The 22,490-nt window shown below is 39.6% G+C and overlaps 1 protein-coding gene across 5 annotated transcripts in view; it reads right to left on the bottom strand.

The window, feature by feature from the left end:
* LOC142043341 (ubiquitin carboxyl-terminal hydrolase 12-like) overlaps positions 1-18,125 on the bottom strand; it is a 33,734-nt gene extending 15,609 nt beyond the window's left edge. The window contains exons 1-2 of one of the 5 annotated variants that reach the window (XM_075054413.1): positions 17,975-18,125; positions 3,742-3,822 (exon numbers count right to left, since the gene is read on the bottom strand). In XM_075054413.1, coding sequence (XP_074910514.1) covers positions 3,742-3,822; positions 17,975-18,022 — 129 coding nt within the window. In that variant the 5' untranslated portion in view covers positions 18,023-18,125. Of the gene's footprint in view, positions 1-3,741; positions 3,823-4,799; positions 5,067-6,180; positions 6,277-8,404; positions 10,446-17,974 lie in introns of those variants that run through there. The other 4 variants (XM_075054414.1, XM_075054418.1, XM_075054417.1 and 1 more) reach the window with 4 other exon arrangements.
* Positions 18,126-22,490: the final 4,365 nt, after the last annotated feature.

Here is a 22,490-nt window from a genome sequence, read left to right as displayed (position 1 = left end):
ACTGTATTATAGTAAGAAGAGCTCAGTGCATGAACTTACATGTTAGATTTGCCTGTGTCAGATACACAAAGTACTTTTTAGAGATAGTTAGCAAGGTACATGTTAAATATTTCCTGTTTATAATGAAATATTATGAGAAGTACATGATGCAGGCAAATTCAAAGAGCAGCTGTTTTACATCTGCCCTATCTGAAGGCAGTGTCACTTTAGAGAAAGGAGGACAGCGCTAACAACTTCCAGAGGCAGTGTTCCACATTGCTTAACAAGAAAAAAAACTCAAGACTGCTGAGATATTAGCATATCATCCACAAGAAATACACCATGGGGTTTTTTTGAGTTGTTTCTTTGCAATTTATTGTGCAACTGTATCGTACAATGCTGTTGCTTAAAAAAAGTGAAACAAGTTCTGGGTTTGTCAGTCCCCAGATATTCTGGTAGCGAGCTTCTGCATCTCAAGAGCATTGAGAGCAAAATACTTTAAATAAACAAAACAAGCATACAAATCTGACTATGGAACACAGACTATTTTGTTAAGTGATACTCAGAGAATATGGCCGCTACTGTTCACCCAAATTTGGTGTGATCACTGTAACAGAATGATTTCAAGTTAATAATCAGTTTGCTGACTGAAACAGAAATTCAACAGTTTAATTCATATAGCTAAAAAGGTTACAGCAGTATGGTTACATTAACATTAATTTATACCACATGCAAACAACACGGAACAACAGTTAAAACTTATTGACATGAGGAAAACAAATATGCAAGCTAAACAAACATGTGAATTAGGATAGAACCTAATTCATATGCTTGTTAGTGACTCAGGAAAACAAATAAGCATCATGCTAACTAAATCTGAATACAAGACAACTACCAAAAGTCTGATTAAATATTGTTTTCAGATGAGGTATCTAACATATTTGTTTGTAATACTGCCAGAAAATTAAGAGACAGAAGAAACTAGAAATTAGCCATCTTAAAAAAAAATAAAAATGGAAGGTATGGTGCATCTTAAGTCAAAAAAGTTTACAAAGCAAGTAGTTAATGAGATTTCAGGACCGTATTCATGGAGAAATCGTGTTAAAAATCATGAAGTCAACCGGTTATACATGTCCTGCTTTGATGCTACCCACACAGAGAGAAATTATTAGAACCAAACTAAATGGGAGAGTTAAAAGGAGTTAAAGAATTAAAATACCTTTGCAGTAGTCAAAGCGATACATAAAGTGAAAAATTCACTTTATGGCATGCTTTAGGTTTTAAAAATGTCCTTGTAAACTCTCATTGTTTGCTACCACCTTTACATAAAGTAACGTGGAAGAACTTTTATTCCTGAAATCATTATCTTGCATGTTAGCATTTTAGATATTTTACTGCATGCCAAGTATTTTACAAAAAGACCATGTGACGCATTTTATTTCAGCAATTCTAACTCTTTTTCCTGATAGAACAAAATCCTTCCAACTTTGAGCAATTCAGGGCCTTGGGAAACTTCTGAATATCTCAATTATTGATTACGCTTCTCTGTATTAGAGAGTTCTCCAGAAATAAACAATATTACATAGCAGTGTCACACTTTTAAACTGCAATCGGTTTGCATTTAGAAGTACGAAGCAGTCAGATCTTTCCAACCATGACCTTAACTTTGCTAGAAATTCTGCCTGAAAAAAAACCCAAAAAACCAAAACCAAAACCAACAGAGGGCTCTAACCATTTGTCTTTGACAGAACCCCAAAACCCAGGTTGGCAAGGCAGTTCTCAATGGGCTGATGAATATTTCCAAACATGGAGCGACATGCACAGATCAAATATACAAACAGTGTATAAAGTCTAATGTGACCTAAAACACAGATGAAAACCAGGTAAAAACACATGGGGTTTTAAATTTTTTTGTCATGGTTTCTCTGGTATAAATAAATATTTTAAATAGACACCAAAACATAGGAGTTTTTACTTAAAAGTGACTGTGTTTAGAGTCAACATTACCTAACTTCATAAGAACTTGTAAAATTTTACACTTTCAATGCAAAAATAAAGTTTGATGGCTTATTTTAAGATAAAAGTTTCTTAAAATGAAAACTGAAATTAAATTCTGGAATGAAAACATTGTTTCATCCCTCTTGCACTTCAGTTTAACATTACACGTGATCTATTTTAACAGGCTGTCAGAAGGAGCAGTCAGACCCTTCTCCCATACGTTGCTAAAGCCACTGCAGAGCAGTTTGATCACAGGCAAGCTGGTTCAGCTCACTGATCCAAAGAGAAAATAACTATTAAAAAAAAAAAAAAAGTAAAGCCTCCATTGTCTGTGACTTCAACACCTGATTCTATGTGCAGTGCAACCACACACTTACTAGTATTGATGCTGAAGCCATGAAACTGCCCTCTTTAAAGCGCTCCAATTAACTTCAAATCATGAAAGAACTAGAAATAACTTAGGAAAAAGCTTTGCAGAACAACAGCATGAAAACAATTATACTAAAGAAACTGGTTGCAAGGAATAGAGCACAACAGTATTAGTCATATTTTGTCCTTCAAAACAGAGAATGGATGTAGTTATAATAATTCTGGTTATTTTTAGAATGCTATTTTTCCTCTTCACGCTATTCATCACGCTGCTATTTATGTTACAATTGGAGATGCCTTCCATTTTTCTCATTATGGTGCAAACCTCAGCAGCTTTGGAATGGCCATTAACACCATACTTAAGGAATATAACTCAGTGTGTTTAGATAGTTTGGTGCCTGAGAACACAAACTGCTAGAAACCCACACAGAAGTCAATTAAATGAGTTTGTAACGAGCTGCAACAAATAACACTTTAGTAGCTATGTTAACTTTATTTGGTGCATCAAAAGATAGATCATCTTTCAATTTTCAACAAAATGTACCTAGATGACCAGCAAACAGAAGTATACTTATGTTTCTAGTGAGTTTTGCCAAAATTATATTTTCACATCATAAATATGATGCCACAGAACCACAGTTTCTATTAACTAACTTCCTATATCTATTGGTAAAAGATGTCACAGGTGCAACAGCTGCCTTTCTCCTCCAGAAGCACTGGCAAGATCAACATCAACACTCCATTCTCTCCATAGTTAATCTAGGTAGACAATCCTTATTGCCCAACAGATCCCAGTTAAGTCAGACCTATACAACTGACAGATACAAAAAGATACATCTTTTTAGAAGGATTCACTGTTACACCAGGCTGTCAAAAAATAAAAAAAGGAGTATTACCACATCTAAGAAAATTATCAACCACATCAATGTCATTCATCCCCTGGCCATGTCCTCCCATACAAGAACTTCCACTAATCCCACAAGTAATGTTTTTAGAAAAGTAACACACTTTCCTTTTAAAACCGCAAGGCTCCTACACCCTGCAGCATCAGTATAAAATCAAATCTCTCTTCTCTAGAAGAGCATATGAGCAATGTACACACTTTATTAGTTAACGTCCTTTCCAGCTAAACATTAAAATCATATAATTAGAAACATACCTGAGTAGGAAGGTTTCTCTCAAAGGCTTTATAATAAATACACTTATTTTTCTGTATTGAAGATGAAATTTATATCTTGGTTAATAACAAGGCATAGCACCATATTGCAGAATGTCTTAAGATCCCACCTTAAGTTAGAAGTGTTCATAGATAAAGATCTAACAGACAATCCTGTTAAATTCAAAATTAGGACAGGAATTAAAAACCAGCATTTCAACCACAGAAAATTCACTTACATTGACCAAGCCAAAATAATGCTCATTCACAGGGAACTGTTCAGGACCAATCTCTTTCTCCAAAGCAGAGGCATTGGCGCCCTACGAAGAAACAGTATGTTTATGTTAGGGAAAAAAACCCACTTCCTAAAAAAATCCAACAGAATTCATAATACTCCTATAAAAACAAAGCAGCTAAGAAAATAAGTTATTTCCATTGAGAATTAGCATCTCATGTTTCCTATGTTCTTAAAAATGAAATCAATATGATGCTCTATTATTATAAAAGGTACTATGGTTTCACTTAAAAACTCAACTTCTTCAGCCCAAGTTAGAGCTGTCTGATTGAACAGAAGGGTTTTTTGCATTTGAATTTCTTTGAAAGTTAACAAGAAATTTGTCCTCACTTAAGACTTCAGGTTAGTCACAGTGACCTAGAAACACCAATTTAAATTTAGCCAAGAATGCATTGTAAAAATAAAGAAACTTGTAACACACAGAGAACTTCTAAACCTAGAGGACAGAAACCATATGGGCTATAAATCCCATGAAAGAAAAAAACATCTTTTTGGGATGTGGACTGCACAAAAGGTTTGATGTGGCTGTTTATTATTTGCATCTCATATAAAGAATTCTTGAAAAAAATCTTGCTTTCCCTGACACTTTACATTAGAAATACTACAACTTTCTAACTTACTTTCTGGAAAGTACTATGGACAAGTAAAACATGATTACAAAACCCAAGAAGAATGGAAAGAAGAATTTTATCAGACATTCCTCAAACTCGGATCACCTAAAAGTGCTTTGGCTTTGCTACCCTCAATTTAAGGGCCATGTATCAAACTTACAGTGCATTTTGATACATCCTTGAGTCTCCAGCAATATAATGAGCATAGAACATCCTATTTTATATACAACTGAAAAATAGCACTACACATCTATATGGTCTTACTTGTCACACAAAACAAGAACTAAAGCACACCAAAATTCTAGCTTCAATTTTAACTTTGTCCCCTTCAAATTCAAAGTGGTTTATGCATCTCTTTCCATTTCCCCCCCTTTTTTTAATCCACCAGTACCTTATAGCTGAGCTCCCACTTGGGATTTGGTACCTTCCCTCATACCACTCCATCTTGTTCTCTAGTGTTTCTTGCTGATCTTCCAACAGTCCTTAGCTGCATCTGTGCTGTTATCCAAGGAGTTACCATCATTCAGTGCAGAATCCAAGCACTCTGGATTCTTGACTTCTGTTTTAAATATCCAGCTCACTCCACCTATAACCTTCTGCGAACAGTAAACAGCAATCCCTCTGCACAGGTGAGCCATCTCAAAACACCTCAGAAAAGCACTGAACAAACAAAAACTACAGTCCAGCAAAATTCAATTCATCTATTTCCCTGAAGCTAGTAACGTTTTTTAATTGCTGAGCACTTATTTCAATCATTTCCCTTAGCATTTTGCTTTAATATAAACCACAGACAAGTGGAGACTGTATAGACAGTTCCATCTAGATTGTCTTCAGCAAAGAAATAACTTAAAATTTTCTAAGAAACAGGAAAGAAACCAAGAAATAATTTAGTTAAACAGGAGGAATGGAAACTCTGTAGTTGGATCTCCCACATCAGATTTACAGTGAATTACATATATCAAAAAAGACAGAAAATGAGGAAGGCTCAAAATTGGGTACTATAAAAAAAACACAAAAACATTCACTAGGTGCTGACAGATTTACAAGCAAGACTCTCTGCAAGCAGCAATTACACAGACATTTTTTGAGGCATCAGTGCCAGTTCAAGCAGCTCCTCTCATTTGTTTCCCTACGTCCATTCCCTGCCTCCAAGTACCTCTCTTTCCCTCCACTACCTCCCCTCAAAAAACCCAAACCAAACCTAGACATAAGAATAGCTATCTGCAAAGAAGAACTGCTGATACAGCTCTCTCCAAATGCTACTTCAGCTCTTCACTTGTATTGTTCTGATCAACACTGACTTTGGGTAATAGCGTAATAGGAGATTATAACCTATGTGCTATGTAAATGCACAAGAAGAGATGATGCTGGTTTTGAAAAATTTTCGGTCTTGAAATCAGAACTGACTGCTAAGTGAGGTTCCTTTACTCTTACATTCTGCATGTTTCAAAATTAAGGAAGGGATATATGTAAAATCTGCAAGCTTGTGAAGTTCAGTTTAAATTTCTCTCAACAGTCTTCTCACCTCCTCCATGACCTCCAATATAGTATTAGAGAAACGCTGGCAAAACAGACTACTAAAGCACGTACCACAACTTACAGATCTAGTGAAACTAGGCAACCTGAATACTCCAGTCTGTAAAGCAACATATGGAATAAATATCTGAACAAAGAAATAAAAGCATAAGGATTGTAATTTTTAATAAGACTATGCTATAAAGAATTTAATAACCTACCATAAACCAGTGTTGCAATTCAACTAAACCACCAACCTGTATTCCACATGTATCTACCCATTTAATCTAACAGGTTACATGTGCCTTTTTTTCAAATGGTTCCATGTATCTACTGCCAAAACTTCGTAAATTTGGGTAAGTTAACTGCAGGGGGAGATAAAAAAATTAAGGTTTCCTTAATAAATGCTAAAGTTAATCAGTCACAGAAGCTAAATTAACCTTACATTTAGCTGCAATGTTTCTGAAGTTTCTTGTCAGAGAACATTTTAAATTAGCATACCAAAATCATAAAAAAAACCCCAGGACTCAACGTAATTGTGGGAGGGATCAAAATCACAAACTAGTCATAAATAGTTCTGAAGATGCAAACTTGCAAACTAAATATGTAACATACTGAAGAAGCTCTAGAAAACGCACATGCCTAGCATACCATGATAAAATAACTACATTGCACAGTATAGAGTGATTTATCACGGAAGTCAATGTCCAGGAGAACTATACTACACAAGGCAACGAGTACGCAGGGAAAAAAAAAGCACTTTATGGTGACAGCACAAGTTGGCCTTGGTCAAGTTTCAGGATGGAAATACATGACATGTTTGTGAGTAAGGCTGCATAATTAGAGTCAAAGTTCAGCTACTCACAATCCGTGATCTTTGCAACTAAATTTGCAAATAGCAAATTAACCAACTGGAGACCAAATCTAGTGTAGCACGAACTGTGTCATGCTGTAATGAAGCCTAATAAGCAGCTTTGTTTTCAGGCTGATAAGTATTATACACATTTTCCCACCACCACTAATAGAATTTTTCCATCTGGATAAATACTTCTGCCTCAGATCACGGAAGTATTTGCTCATAAGAAACAATACACACTTTGTAATTTTGTAAACATACAAGTCACATTTCTCATCTAGAAAAAATAAAATCTAACCCAAGTGGCAAGTGTCCTAAGAACGAAAATTTATATTTGATTATTTGGGGAATCAAAAGAGATGCATCTCTTGTAGGGTGCCACAGACAAACTATTCTGTATCTTACAGTACTTTACACATCCAAAACCATAAGAAAATCAATACTGTTTTGCTAAACTATGACACACATTGGGAGCAATAAAAAATGACAAGAAAAAAAATTACTAATACATACCAATTGAGTTTGCTTGGCATACAAAAGCTAAGCAAATAACATACACTAAAGTACAGCTAAATATAAAGCTTAATGCATGAGATTATTATTGACTTCTCATTGCTAGCGCAAGACAAATAAATACATCTTATAAACCCCAGAAGTACATCCTTGAGACTTCTAGGAGGCCCAAGAAAATGTTCTCAAGCAACTGCTCTGCTACTCCAGTTCAGGAAGAGATGATAAAACTTTCTGTAGACAGTTCTGTGAGCAGGAACAAAACACAAATTTATACAGTCAACACATAATTACCCGACAAAGAAAACATCCCCCTAGTTTAACTAAAGTTGTAATACTGTTTTACTTATATAATTGGACTCTCGGAGAGATGCGAATTTAACACTTCCATATTGGTGGGGGAGGTGACAACTAAAGTTTCAGCAACTTGTAATCAGGATTTATAATTTTCTAGAAATTACTGTGACTTAAAATGTTGTCTCAGAGGTTGGTTGCACTTTTCAAGAGCCCCCCTATTCTGTTCACACCCCCACTAGCAGAACTGACTTTGAATCTAGAGAGCGAGCAAGCTTAGCTCAGTGAGTTTGTGCAGATTAGTCAAACAGAAAAATGGAAAGCTGCTTGGCCCATCTGAACTATCACCATCTTAGCAGTTCAGAATAATAGATACAGCTAACAACGGCCAAGATGACCCCAAGAGACCAATATTAAAATATTTTCTGTCATAGCTGCAGTAATTTTACTTTATGCATATTAGCTAATTAAAAAAGGGACCTACCCAAGAACATTTGTGCTCACTGATTTCCATCAGAAAAGACAAAGAACACCCTTTAAAAAAAAAAAACTCATATACTAAATTTTAAAGCATCAAACAAAAGCACAGGGAACTGTTAATATTCAAGTTTTCCTTCATTTTTCATACCAACTCAGTGAGGGACATCTCACCAACATTAGATATGTATGAGATACAGGGAAGATAGGATTAATTGAGTAAAACTAATATTTACCCAAAGAACACCAAAAGGTCTCTAAGGCAGGTTTTGTTGAGTTTGGTAAAGCAAAAAGGGATGGTAAAATAAAAAGGGATGTGAAAGACCAGTTTCAAAAACTCTTACCTGAGGTAGCTGTCTAACCAAGTCATCACAGATGAAATGATCCCACAGTATAGCTGAAATTTTAACTGAATAACCCATCGAAACCAGAATAGAGATCTATCAAGTCTTCAAACTTGTAAGCTGTGAGTCCTATTTGCTCCGTAGCGAAGACTTAAAGATTTATTTCCAGTTCAACACACCATGCAAGTGGAAAAAAAACAGTAGCAGGCTTCTATTTCTTAGCCAGATTACACTGCTGTCATTGCATCACCACAATGAGCTAAGAAAGAAGTATGCTTAGGCATTACGGTCTCTTACAAACTCTAGAGTTTACAACCACTCCTGCAAAGAAAATTGGTATTTTCCCTGGTCTAGATCTAACTGATTTCAGAAACTGGAAATGTATCAACAGTTTCCAGGGTCTTAAATACTTCTATGCCCTTAAACTTATTTAAATTTGTAATTATTCTTACAGACAAATGGCTTCTAGATTGCATTCACTTATCTGACAAGAATCATAAGAAGAAATTATTGTTGGAAGATGAAGTTATCACTTTTCTATTCACTATACATAAGTAGCTTTATGGTAGAAATTACAATAAGGTCCAGAACTTAAGAGTTCTTCTGAAGCTATTGATGAACAGAAGGAACAGCTGGGAGTGATTAATAACGACTGCACAGCTCAGAACATGAACTATGGTCAACTGATGAGAGAAATCCATGTCTGGCATCCACACAGTTCTTGCCTCAAGTTATAACTTTTTCCCCTTTTTAGTACTATAAATTTTACTAAGTTTCAGTGAAGTCCTAATCCTCCACAAAACTTGGCTGAGAATAAGCTGACTATTATTAAAGATGAACCAACGTTAACAGTCAAAATTTTTTATCCTGAACTAACACTTTCACACTTCGAAGGAATTCACACTTCCATTTATAAGTATCTACTTTTTGCTGCTATGAAGGTAACTTTGCAGACGTGGGAATGGTTATAAAAGCAATGTCCTACTATCCTGATAAGCACACAAGCAGACCGTATGAGCATGAAGCAGCTGCTGCTGTAGCTTCAGTAAGAAAAGGATCAAAATTAGCACAACACTGGGTCAGTATCCTTGCTGTTATTCAGAGCTCTTGTCAAAAATAATCAGGTCAATGCTGTACTGCTGCTTGAGCAAACAGTGAGCAGAGAGGTACTGAAGCTATGAAACGAGGTGGGGAAAAAAAACCACAAAGCAGACAATGGGAAAGGGTTATGAGTGGGAAGACCCCACCGTCCTCTTTGCAACAGCCTTGAGATTTGGTGAGGAGAAGCAGAGTAGTTTATGGCATTTACCGTTGCTAAACTGCAATTTTAAGACAGCACACAAGGAGGGCTCAGGCAGCTGTCCTGCACATTTTGGAGGGTGCTGGTTTCATAGCTGCTTTGACCGAATGCGGCAGGAGCATCTCACATTAGCACAATCCACTAGCTATTAGCAATTGGGTGTATTTTCTGAACTGTAGAGGTGGATGTGTGACATTTATGGGATAGGCTGGAAGAGTGAAAGAAGTACAGTAAGAAAACAAGAAGAAACTATCATGAAAGAAGAGGGATAGTAAATGAAGATGCAAAAAAATAAAACCATTAAAATAGTCATTGAAGGTGGCTACAGTGCAAGCAGCATTTATGACATGCTCTAATTATACAGCGTTTTGAAATTATGCAGGAAAATCCATGCAACAGCAAATTGTCAATGGTTTTAGAACCATTCTATAACCACTCATTACCAGTTCAACATAATGGGACAAAATACTAAATATTTGTCTGGTTTCTTAGAAGGACATGGAAATGTAGATACCTAAACAGACAGAACACCTGTCAAACAAATGCTACTAGAGTTTTTCAAATGTGAACAAGGATGAAGCAGTTGCTTAAAGTACAGGAAAAGGAAGTAAGTAGAACCGTGAAGCCCTTCTCATCTTTTCAAAAAAGACAACAATAAACTTGCAGTTTGTTTCTTTTTTTGATACTAATGATCCTGACAAAATCTACAAGAAGTCTGAGCAAGTCATTGCTGTGCTTATTTTGGGGCACTCCACCATTTTAGATGCTCCATTTACAGTTCATTTGTAGACAGCAGATTTTCAGAAGAGAACTCTTAAAATCTGGATGTGTATGTATTACTGCTTCTGAAGTTCCAGAAAAATTCCTATCTGTACATCGTATAATGTTTAAACTGTAGTTTCCTATGCTTGCCTATATAGTTCAGCTGCTTTAGCCCTAATCTCATCACCAGATTACTTCTAATGAGCTAGAGAGAATCAGTTAATTTAAAACACTCTCCATATGGTCCATGGAAATTTGAAGACACAGCCTTTCTTCAAGGATAAATTACTATTTTTTTAAGCTCAGTGCAAAGTATTAACTTCCACAATATATGCATTTTACACAAGCCTTTTATCCTTCTCCCATTGCAATTAATATCATTCAGGTCAAATGAAGTAATTAAAGCACTGCAACTTAGGATATCCCTAAACTTTTATTACAGCTGCATGCACACCCAGAAGCTGCATAGCAAGGTTGGTATAACAGCCTGTTGAAATAAAAATCCCCTATGATATACTAGCTTGGGCTCAACACCGTACTAACTCAGCTTTTGGATTGGAACCAGCTTATTCCCACTGAGTGCATGGCACGCACCTGCCTGCAAAAGACATTTCCCTTAAAGAAAGACAAAAAGGGGAAAGATACCTAGGAGATATTTCCGTGTCCAGAACACATCTGGTACACGAGTCTTGCTTAAGTCTCTAATTATTCATTTGACTCTTTCTTTTCAACTAATTAGAGTAGGGCATGATTTAGCATTTGAAAAAAGCTGGGAAGCAGCTTTCAAGTTGTGTAGAAAGGCTCCAAGGGCAGCCTTTAAGATTAGAAAAGCTGGTTAAATATACTGCATGACTGAAGAATGATTTTTAAAGAGTGAACAAACCAACCAAAACAAAACAAAAAGGGGGGGAGGAGAACAAGTAGGCCAAGCCAGAGCTACCTAAAACCTTTCAGGAGAGAAATCTGAATGAGATGATGCATTTCATAAAGTCTGCCTGCACTTACTTTGCTGTATTAGCCACGATAATAGCTCCAGCTTCAGGACTATTAAAACTACCATGTGGGGGACTGCAGAAAGGAGCAGAACTGGGGTTGTATTTCTGAAAGTTTACAGAACATACTGTCATGATTTTCTAAACACAGAATTAGATGTTGCTTCCCCATCTTTTAAAACTCCTTGGCTGTGCAGCACTGAAGTCAGATAAAAAGAATTATCAGCTCAGCTATCACTCACTATGATTTAGTGTTTGAAATTATCCCTTTTCATGCATCTAGGAAGGCTGCCACTCTAGGCATAACAAATTATGGTAAATTGAACTTTGGATTCCACCACTTTGCATGCTTATGCAGGCAAAACAAACTGATAATCTTGAAAGGAGCAGGTGTGTAACAGTGTCACAGACCTTCCAAGACTCACACTTTCAAATACTACAGAATCTTCTTAATCGTTTGGTGCACATAGGAAAGGCTGGCCTTGCCCACTCTTCAACAGGGAATAAAGCTTACTGAGCACTGTGGCTACTACCAATATCACAGAGAGACCACAGTGAAATTAGAAAGTGCTGTATTTCAAACTAAGTTTACTACTATGAAGTGTTTAAAACCTGAAGTCCTAGAGTGTTTTTAAATAAATTAATACAGAATGCTTTGTAAACTGTTTCACATAAATGTTTATTCAATTAGGAGCTGGTCTTGCAAGGTCCACAAGATCTATGCCTCACAGAGCTAAAGCAAGTCATATACACTTGTAAAATTCTGTAATTTTATGCTCTTTAAAATTACACAGTAAAGCTAGGCTTCCATAAAAAGAACATACGGAAAGAACGCTGCATTAAGGGTAGGAAGTACAGAAAATACTGCTTAAGAGTCTTGACCTTTGTATTGCGGTACTGTAAGCAACCTATTTCCCCCTTCTTAGCCACTGTCTCTGAGATTACAGAAGTGTTCACAGCTAGTTCATCCACCTGAGAAGAGCTCCGCAAGATTCCTCCTGACCTTGGGTTTCTCTCAAATGACCTAGTAACACAGTAAGAGTAGATGTCTTGCTAGTACAGCTTTCAGATATTTCACAGCTTTTTGGCCCTCTAGAAGAACAAACACAAACAGATCTACAGGTGTACTCAAGGCCCAGTATTTACCAGTGTTGTTCTTTTGTCAGTTGGTAATAAGATTTTATCATGATCTTCACACACCAAACTGTGGAGGAACAATAGTGTAAAGAGTGAGGAAGTAGATGCTGATGGAAGGCAAAACATAACACTACAGATTTATGAATAGGTTCTAACTTCAGACATTACACATGTACAGGTTAAATAGGCACAGAGGTATGGCAGTAAAAATCAGACACAGGGCCCATCAAGGGATCCAAATGTGTATATATTCACAAGTTGGTGCACAAGAGGTCAAGTGGATGAATCATAGAATGGTTTGGGTGGGAAGAGACCTTTAAAGGTCATCTAGTCCAACCCCCCTGCCATAAGCAGGGACAGGTTCAACTAGACTAGGTTGCTCAGAGCCCCATCCAACCTGACCTTGAATGTTTCCAGGGATGGGGCATCCACCACCTCTCTGGGCAACCTGTGCCAGTGTTTCACCACCCCCATCATAAAAAATGTCTTCCTTCTATCCAGTCTGAATCTATCCTCTTTTAGTTTAAAACCACTACCCTTTGTCCCTTCACAACAAGCCCTACTAAAAACTTTGTCCCCATCTTTCTTATCAGCCCCCTTTAAGTATTTACTAGGAAAGGAGCTGAAAATATAAAATATGACATAAGAAACAAAACGTAATGATCTACAGTGCAGCCCTTTATTTTGGCAACAAGTCTAGGAATCTCCCAAACTGACATCTGTAAGAGCAAATACTGAAAGCCATTTATTTTTTAATAGGAACAAGATACTAAGTGATGTGCATATAAACACAGATTAATTCAAGGTATTAAAAGCATTTGCTCTAAATCCTGATTAAAGAACAAAACAAGAAAGATTCAATAATACAGAGCACCTCTTGAACTACCTACACCTTGTTATTTTAACATCTTTTCCCAGGTATTCATGCCTCATTTGTAAATTGTAACAGTCTGTAGTAGAGGTCCTCTAGTATAATTAATATCTAATTTCAACTAATGAACCATATACTGCCCATAGTTTCCTCAGTACTCCATGGCACAACACAGCTAGGATCTCTCATTTTCCCAGGGACAGTGAAGTCACGAAATCTTAAAGTTTATAGACAGTCTGGGATCAAAACAGACACGAGAACATCAGAAAAACTCATCCACGTGGTAGTTCAGGACCCCTGTAAAATCTTAAAAATAATTCAAAGGAAATCTGTGTACTATCCACCCGAGCTGGTTGTTAACTGCAGGCCGGCTGGCTGCTTTGCATAGGCTTACATCTCCAAACTGCTTACATCTTCAAACTGCTACATGTCCAAAATCTGGAGAATGCATCAATAACCACCCATCACACACACAGTATTGGAGTACAAACAGCACGCAGAGAAACCTTGCACAAAGTGACCTACTAACTGGTTTGCAATGGGTTACACACGGTTTTTTCCCCTAAAACAAAGCAGGTTATTCTCAGGCTGGGTTTTAAGTGCAAAGATGAATATTTGTTTCCTTCAGCTTAAGAAGTCAATCAAAAAGCAGAGCACTGCTGGAAACAGAAGTCTGCTTAGCTAGCTCTACTTTTATCCTCCCTTCTTTCCACTTCCTTAGTGATACCTTCCCAGCTATAAATGCTATTTCTCCAACAAAGCTAAAACAAAATTCTACAAATATAGGTGAAACAGCAGTAAGGCAAACATTATACATCAGTGACATGAAAGCCCTGCTTGAACTGAATGGTGTAAATTATTCAGGTGGCAAATGGAAATGTATTACTTACAAATGATTCAGTCATCTCTTCTCTAGTACTGAAGTTAATAATTATATCCACACTGTACTGATTCAGATGAGTAGAATAAGACTACCACCAATTTGTATACTGGATTTGAGTTCTTCAGGCACGTCTTACTGGTTTAGCAAACAATTAGACATGAATCCAGGGGAACTGTCCCTAACTAGCCTACCAAGAAACACCAATATTTCTGCTAAGTTTACTACAGACTTCACAAAATTAGCTTTCAGAAAGGAACAGGTCAGATCTATGCTTCACACCTTGCTCCACTCTAGTGTTCTGTTTTGCTTCTCCAACCAAAAAAAAGAAGTTATTGTCAATGCAACAAACTCCTGACTTAAAAACTCAGTTCTACAACTGACTGTCTCAGGCCCCCTGGAGTGCATCAGGTATATTCTGGATTAGATGATGCAGTCAGACCATGGAAATTCAGCCCTCCTTGCTCGCTCTCCTCAGCCAAAAGAGGATTCGCATCTGTTCATGACCACGCGTATACCACAGAACTACAAAGATATCACTTTTAAATATTTTTTAAACAGGAGCTAGGCATTTTTCATGAAGGGTAACAAAATGCCTCAGTAGTGCTTTCTATTTCGCTCTCCCAGTTAATTTTGCAGTTGCTTGCAAAAAGAAAACAAAAACTCCTAGAGTCCCTGGTAAAGGTAAGCGCTAGGAAACAAAATTTAGTCAAAGGGACACAGGAGAGAACCAGAGCTCTAGTTAGTAGCTCTTGGCTATGGACGTGTCTTGCCATATGGTGTCAGCAGCCTTACCAAGCAATGAATCATATTCAAATGAACAAGTATTTTCCTATGAGTTTCCAACCTTCGCAATGCTGTAGTTGCCACATGAATGTTATGCAATCGCTGAAAAAGGGACGGTGCTCACATAAAGGAAATGCAATGATCATGAGGCACAGGAGAGCTGATCCACACTACAAAAACCTCAAGTTATTTTAGGGAGGGGGATATGGTTAAAGTTATAACTACATTACTGTCTACTAACGAGATCAGGCATTGAATTTAATTTTTAAAGAGATATTGCAAGAGTGGAGTGTCTGGGATGGAAAGTCAGAAACAGCACTCCCTGTGATGCTGATTGACTGAGGTGTCTGAGAATGTCATAAACCCATGTTTCAGCTTTCCAGCCTGAGGCACAGATGATGACTAGAAGTGCTGGTAAAAACTGCATATTTTACTAAAAAGATGCAAAGTACTGTACATTCACTACATATTAGCATAATCCTGAAGAAGGTAGTTTCTCAAAGGGACTTTGTTAATGTAATTAAAAGTTTTTATAAAGAAGGCTTAGGTTCTTCACATTTGCATTATGACAAAGCAAACAGTATTTTTACTTACTAGACATTAATTGAAGTAGATGCAAATAACCTGATTCAATTTTAAAATATAGCACCCAGATCTTAATTTTCCTGGGCTAGCTGAAGAAAAAAATAGTGAGATTGACAGTAAGTTTAGCCAAGTTATATATGCACCTAGAACACTGATGCTGAAAAAATCTATAGTATTTCTTTAAACAGCTGTATAGGAAATTTGGAAGCAAGTTTCATACAATTATTTAGTGCTAGTAGCGCTGCTCAACATTTACTGCAGAGAAATGAAGCAGTAAGTTCTCCACTTGAAAACAGTAAGGAGAACCTGCTTCCCCAAAGCTGCAATATTGTAAAAACGCTCCTCTTGAAAAAAAACACAGTACTTCAGAAGGGACATTAGTAGGCTACAAGTATCTGCTTAGCTTTCTTCTACCACCCCAACCAAAATCAAAGCAAGTGCAGGAGCAGAAATGAATCTAATCTTGAGTACATATAGCCAAAGTCTCTAAAAACAAATCACAAACACTGGAATTGCTGTACTCAGGTTTGGCTACATACTCCTAGGAAAATGCATTGCCTTACATTTGCCCTCTTAATCTGAGGCTCAGTCAGCTGATCTCAGGAATGCATCCAAAATACTATATGGGATTGAGTCAATCACTTGCCTCTGGGGTGCAGAACTCCACAACGAAGTCATGATTCAGCCATCTCTCATGACCTTAATTTCACCTGTGTTTGTGATAGGCAATTAAAAATAAAAATTACGCTGAAAAAAAAACCCCTAGTGAGATTAATGAAGTATTAAGTATTGCAGAAGACTTCCCAGAACTTCAAACTTTAAGAACAGGTATCCCTTGCCACAAATTAAAAATAAAATAAAATTAACGTCTCTTGTTAAGAATATTACTATGAAACTCCAGACACTCAGCTTTGTACAGCACTACTGTGATTCAGTTCAACTGGATCTCAAGTTAATCAAAACTGGTAGTCAGTACCTACATGGAAAAGAAACAGAAAAACCCTGCATGCTTTACACACACGTGAAATCAGTCTCAGCAAGTCAGTATGCAAAAGCCCCTTTTGACACTGCAGCCTACTCTCTAGTTTGCTACTGTTTCAAATGAGATCTAAAACTGAAGTTTGACTACTTGAAGCAATTACGATGTGGGACTATGAAAAACAAAATACTAAAACGGAATACCCTCAGCCTGATTCCAACTTGGATTTTGGCAATTCAAACCCCTGCCACAGTCTATACTGATTAAACTCCTTACAGTAAGAATCTGTGAAATGTTTAGATAGCATATCATTAACAAGATGCAATATTTTATTATGAGTCAGCTGTGTTTTAGTGCTAGACAAACCACTTGCTGGCCTCTATTTACGCAGCAATGTAAGTTCATTAAAAATTCTGCATAATCATGCAATTATCAGTCTCCCTCTTGCTAGATTTTCACTGGCAATATGGATGGTACCCTGTTAAGTGCATTCATGTGAAATGATTACAGAGCTTTTATAAACTAGTATAACAACCTTTAAATTGAGCCTAGTTATCACAACAAATGACTGTGATCCGAGCCAGAAAACGAACTGATGTTCAATAATTCCTCTCTCTCTGAAGGAAGGCATCCACCTGCCCCACACATATTTCTGCAAACAGGCCGGCAGCTGACACACCCACTAGAAGCGAGCGAGTTCTCATTTCTGCGAAGGGCTCCGTGCTCCCCCGGCCACCTTTCCCCACCCGGAATTAGGGCCTAATCACCCCCAAACCCTCAAAACAGCGGCGCTGAGCAGCCAGGCCGGCTCTCCCCGCTCAGCCTGGCTCCAGCTATTACCACGTCCCTCGCCCCTTCCCTGCCACAACCCCCCCGCAGCGGCCCACCACCCCTCCCGGCCCCTCACCGGCCCCCGCCGCCGCCGCCGTCCCCGCCGAGGCCGCCCCGCTCCCGGCTGCGGCCCGGCCGGGGTTTTTTTTTGGGGGGGGGGCAGCGGGGTCCCCCGCCACCTCCCACAGACACCCCCCCTACCCGGCCAGGCGGCGGTACCTCCCATAAACCCTGTCTTTTGGGTTTGTTGTTTTTTTTTTTTTTTTTTAATTACTTTGACAAATTCTCATTGCGCCCGGCCGCGGCGGGGCCCTCCTCAGCCTCCTCGGCGCGGGGCCGGGGTGGCCGTTCCCGCCGCCGGGGGCCGGCAACGGGACACCTCGCCGGTGAGCCCCCGCCGCCCTCCGGCCCCCGGTAAAGCGGCGTTCGGCCGGTCGCGGCTCTCACCATGGTACAGATGGAGGCGAGTCTCCGGACCGTCATCAGTATTTCCATCCGCCCGACGCGGCCCCGCGCCCCGCGGCCGCCCCCGCTGCCGCCGGCGCCATGTTGGGACGCAGCCGCCCAACTGACAGCGGCAGCCGGAGCCGCAGGTGGCGCAGCAGCCAAACGGGGCCGGGCGCCGGCGGTGCTGCGCCCAAACGGCGCCGGCTTGCGCGACGCGACGCGGCCCGAGGGGTTCCCTCGTCTTTCAGTCCCCCCCTCTCCGCGACCTTCCTCCTTCCCCGCTCATCTCTCTTCGACCCCGGGTGGTCGGAGCCTGCGAGGCCCCTCTCGCTCCAGGGGCCGGGAGAGCGGCGCGGCGCCTCCCTCGGGGTCACCGAAACGGTGAGGGGAGCCGGAGGCGCTTCAATTCCCTCGGCCCGGGGAGGGAGATGGAGGCCCCGGTGGGATGGAGGCTGCACGTGTCACCGGCAAAACTGGTGGAAGGCGCCATCCCCACAGGGATGGAGCTGGGGGACGTCGCCGAACCCCCCAGCAAGGGAAACCACAGCCATCCCAGAGCACCGAAACGCCTCGAAGGTGCGTGCTGAAACTCTGCCTCTCCCGAGACTCTTTTCAGTCCTCGTCAGCGCCCGCAAACCAAACGGGTTTTTACGACGATGCCTGGCGCGATGACGGAGTCGGACAGTGGTTTCGCACCACGTAATCCTTTGCTGTTCTGCACTGCGCGTTCCCGTTCCAGCAAAATGACAAAAAGGGCTCTTTCAGAGCACAGCGCTACGAATGACAACAGTGTCTATTGTAAACCCGGGAGGAAAAGGAGTGAAAAATGTTGCCGAGTCGCCATGTAGCACTTCACACAGTGCGTACCAAAAGCAAATACATACCAGAGGAAAACATCCCTCAGGAAGCCAGGGATGGGTAGAAACGTTTGTCATCTGGCTGATTAAGATCTACAGAACTGTGTCAAACCTGGAAGGAGCCTGGCTGATATTTCATATTAACTACAAATCGAGTGCTGTTGAAAAGTGCTGAATAAGGTGGCTGGAAGCCCTCTGTTCATGCTGTGCGTGAAGCACACCGTCAGCGGTAATAGGACTGTTTCCACACGCCGCCCCTTACTCCAGCCCTGACCTTGTGGGAATATCTGCGGGGAAGGGAGGACAGTTCAGTTTCCAAAGCACAAACTTTTTTATGAGGCCAAGATGTTTCCATTCTATTTGAGTAGCTCGCCTGCAGCGATGTTCTCTTATACACATTGTACTTCCCACGTCATCTACTACAGGGTCCCAAGGGAGAGTATTTGGCAACCTAAAAAAAAAAAAAATCCTTACAAAATATGCCAGAAGTGAAAAAGGACACGTGCTCCTTACAGGGTTTCCATGAACAGCTATGCAACAAAATTAGGGACAGGAAATACAGAAATAGTGGAATCTGTACAGTCTTTAACCAAATTGAACTATATATTTAAATGATCGCCTCCCTTACATCCCAAAATAGAATCAAGTATGATTTATCACAGCTGTCGCAACAGCATCTGAGGACAGTTCCTTCCCCTTTGGCCTCAGGATCAGAACAACTTTGTGCTGGGTACAATTACGGTGCTAAAATGGCAGTCTTGTCCCCAAGATCCTCACCATCTTCTGAGGTGACTGCTAAAGCACACAGCCGCATTTTTAACACATTTTACCCATGATCAGGGTCCGTGCAAGGTGAAACCCCAAGCATACAGAGAAAGGCTGGCTCCTCGTGCACATCACATTCAATTCTGTTCCTTTCTTATCTCCTGCAAAGATGCTTTTTATTTGCCTTTCCCAACTATGAGGGTATTTAGTTACTGGGAGCAAAAAGGTGGTTAAAACACTACTTTTGTTTAGTGCAGTGTGAGAACTGGCCTTTGGGCCCCAAGTTTGCAACAAAGAACAAAGACAGTCAGACAAAGCTGCAAAGATCAATCTGTTGTTGTTTGGAATACATTCAGGAGCAGGGGACGTGTACACGAGCTGCCAGCTACAAGTTTTATCACAGCATCTGCCAAAGCAACCGGCATTTCCCCAGCACCACATTTAGCATTTCTGCTCAGAAATGAGCTGTACTTCTCCAGCCGTGTCGCCATAATGTCAATATACCGTACAAAAACATCTGAGAGAGACTGAAGGCAAATGTGACCGTTTCAAATAGACTTTTAGAAGAAAGATCATTTTTGCCAGTGCTAGGCAGAAGGGGAAAGAGTGACAACAATTGCCATTTCGCCAACATGCTAGGGTCTTAGCAAGATTGCTCTGGCTCTGCTCATCTGTTACTCCTTTTGTAAAATGCATGAGGAATAATTATATCCAGTCTTAAAAGCAATTTGACATCCTCATATGCAAAGCACTATGGTAATAGCAAATATTTTTATTTTTAGAATGCTTCATCTCTAAAGATGTGTAGGAGTGCCAACAACAATAAAAATAGAAAATCTTATTAAAACTGTAGCCAAAAGCAACATAGACCAATAAATAAATCTGTAAAAAATTTGGTATGGAAATAACATAATCTCTGTGCAGCATGCAAAGGCACATATCTTTGCATGGAGCAACCCAAGGAGTGGTTAGTGAAATCTCCAGAATCATCCAAATGTTTCCAAAGTTGCTCTGAGTTTTGCAAACATTCTCCCTCTAATTTAAGCTATTGTTTTTCCAAGAGAATTTAAATTTAAGACACGGTTTTCTTAGCTAAATATAAGTCCATTGTGCACAAACAATGAAAATCTCTTTTAAAAACAATTCTTGTTCTACATGCCAAGGGTTATACAATCTCAAATAGTGTGAATCCTTCTGCATGGTTTCACTCAGTGAAAAGGCTATTCTGACAATCTAGAAAATCAGATAAGGATCAGATTTGAAAACCTCTGGCTTTGATTCTATATCTTACTCAAATTCTTTTAGGATTAGAGCCTAAAAGTTATGATTTGGGGGGGGGGGGGGTTGGAGCTTAAGAATAGATTTGAAAACTTTCAGAGAATGTGCTGCACTAAACCCCATTCTCTCTGGACAGAGATTTCTGCACACAGTGGAAATAAGCTTTGGTTAGAAGCACAGGAAGCCTGGGCTAGCGCATAAGAAATTTAGATTGAACCATATTAGCAAAGGAACTAGAAATCGATTGGTCTGCTTCCAAGATGCAGTCTAAAACTGCTTTCACGTTTGTTTTCAGCAACCAGAAGCCATCACAGCTGCCAAAAGAAGCAGTTCAACATTTCCTCTACCATTGGTCTTTCATTCCTGCCCCCACGCATCTCCTCTCTTGTGTCAGCACCAGCATCCGTACAAGCACATGGTAAACAGCTTTTCCAGTCTTTCCTCATACAGCAGCTGCTCCATGCCCATGATCATTTTTGGTGCACTGCACTGTGCCTTCGCAGACCCCACTGTGTTTTTTGAGATGCAGAGAACTGCATGCCGCACTGGTGATGGGGATGCTCTGAGGGTTTATGTAAGCAGCAAAATGCTACCCTTTGTTTCCTTCTCCATTCCCCTCCCAAGGATACCCAACATTTTCTTGGCATTTTTTTCTGCTGTTGCACACTGAGCTGATGAGCGTGAACTGCCAGTGATGACTCTTAAGATCTCTTTCCTAATTTATGAGTGCCATGTCCAAGTTCAGCATCATTTAAGCACAGTTTATATTCTTTTTCTTTAGACGTATTACCTTACATTTATCTGGACTAAAGCTCACCTGTTGACTTTATGTGCACTCGCTCACTTTTGTGAAATCCTTCTGGAGTTCCTCAGCACTGGCACAACATTTGATTACCCAAAAGGAGTTCAACTTTTGTTTCTGTTGATTGTGTTGCCTCTCTTTTGGAGCAAGCCAGCAGATCTGTATTCTTCTAGGAATATCTTTGCTTATATAGAATATTCTCCACGATCTTGCTTAACTTATCTGGCTTTTTTTCCTGAGCTGAAACTCTTCTGGCCACCTAGAAGCTGATAGACATAGTACTGTTTGTTTTTACAGGAGGACTATTGTGATGAATACTTTTATATTACTCACTAACATATGCTTTTAATAGCAAATGGTAACAAAGGTCCCAGCATCCTACACTTAGAGAGGCAGACAGTTACATACTTATGCTAGCTAATCCCCAAATTTATAACGTGTCCAGCTCAGTAACACATTTCAAAGTGCCCTCTTAATTGACCACAAGATTTTGAGCATTTTCCTACTCCTCCTCTCATTTTGCCTGTTCTTACAAAACTTGGGTGAGATTAAAGCACCCTGGTAATGAAATTTCCTGGAAAAGATTTTTCAGTGTTTGGGTGTTTGCAAAAATCTGGAAGCAAATTTACACAGGAAGATTTGAAAACCATTCACATAGGAGCCATGTCCCAAAAGACACATGATCTGGCAGCTCTCTCCCAGTACCATGAGCTGGGTAGCCCTCCAGACATTTTATTCCACCTCTTCATCAGCTGACTGTCATGATGGTCAAAGCAGTAACACTTGGTGCTGACACAGCAACTCTGCACAAATA

This window comes from Buteo buteo, chromosome 22, assembly GCF_964188355.1.
Source record: "Buteo buteo chromosome 22, bButBut1.hap1.1, whole genome shotgun sequence".
NCBI classification, from domain to species: domain Eukaryota; kingdom Metazoa; phylum Chordata; class Aves; order Accipitriformes; family Accipitridae; genus Buteo; species Buteo buteo.
Note: the sequence above shows the minus strand (reverse complement) of the source record. Positions and strands in the feature narration are given on the sequence as shown.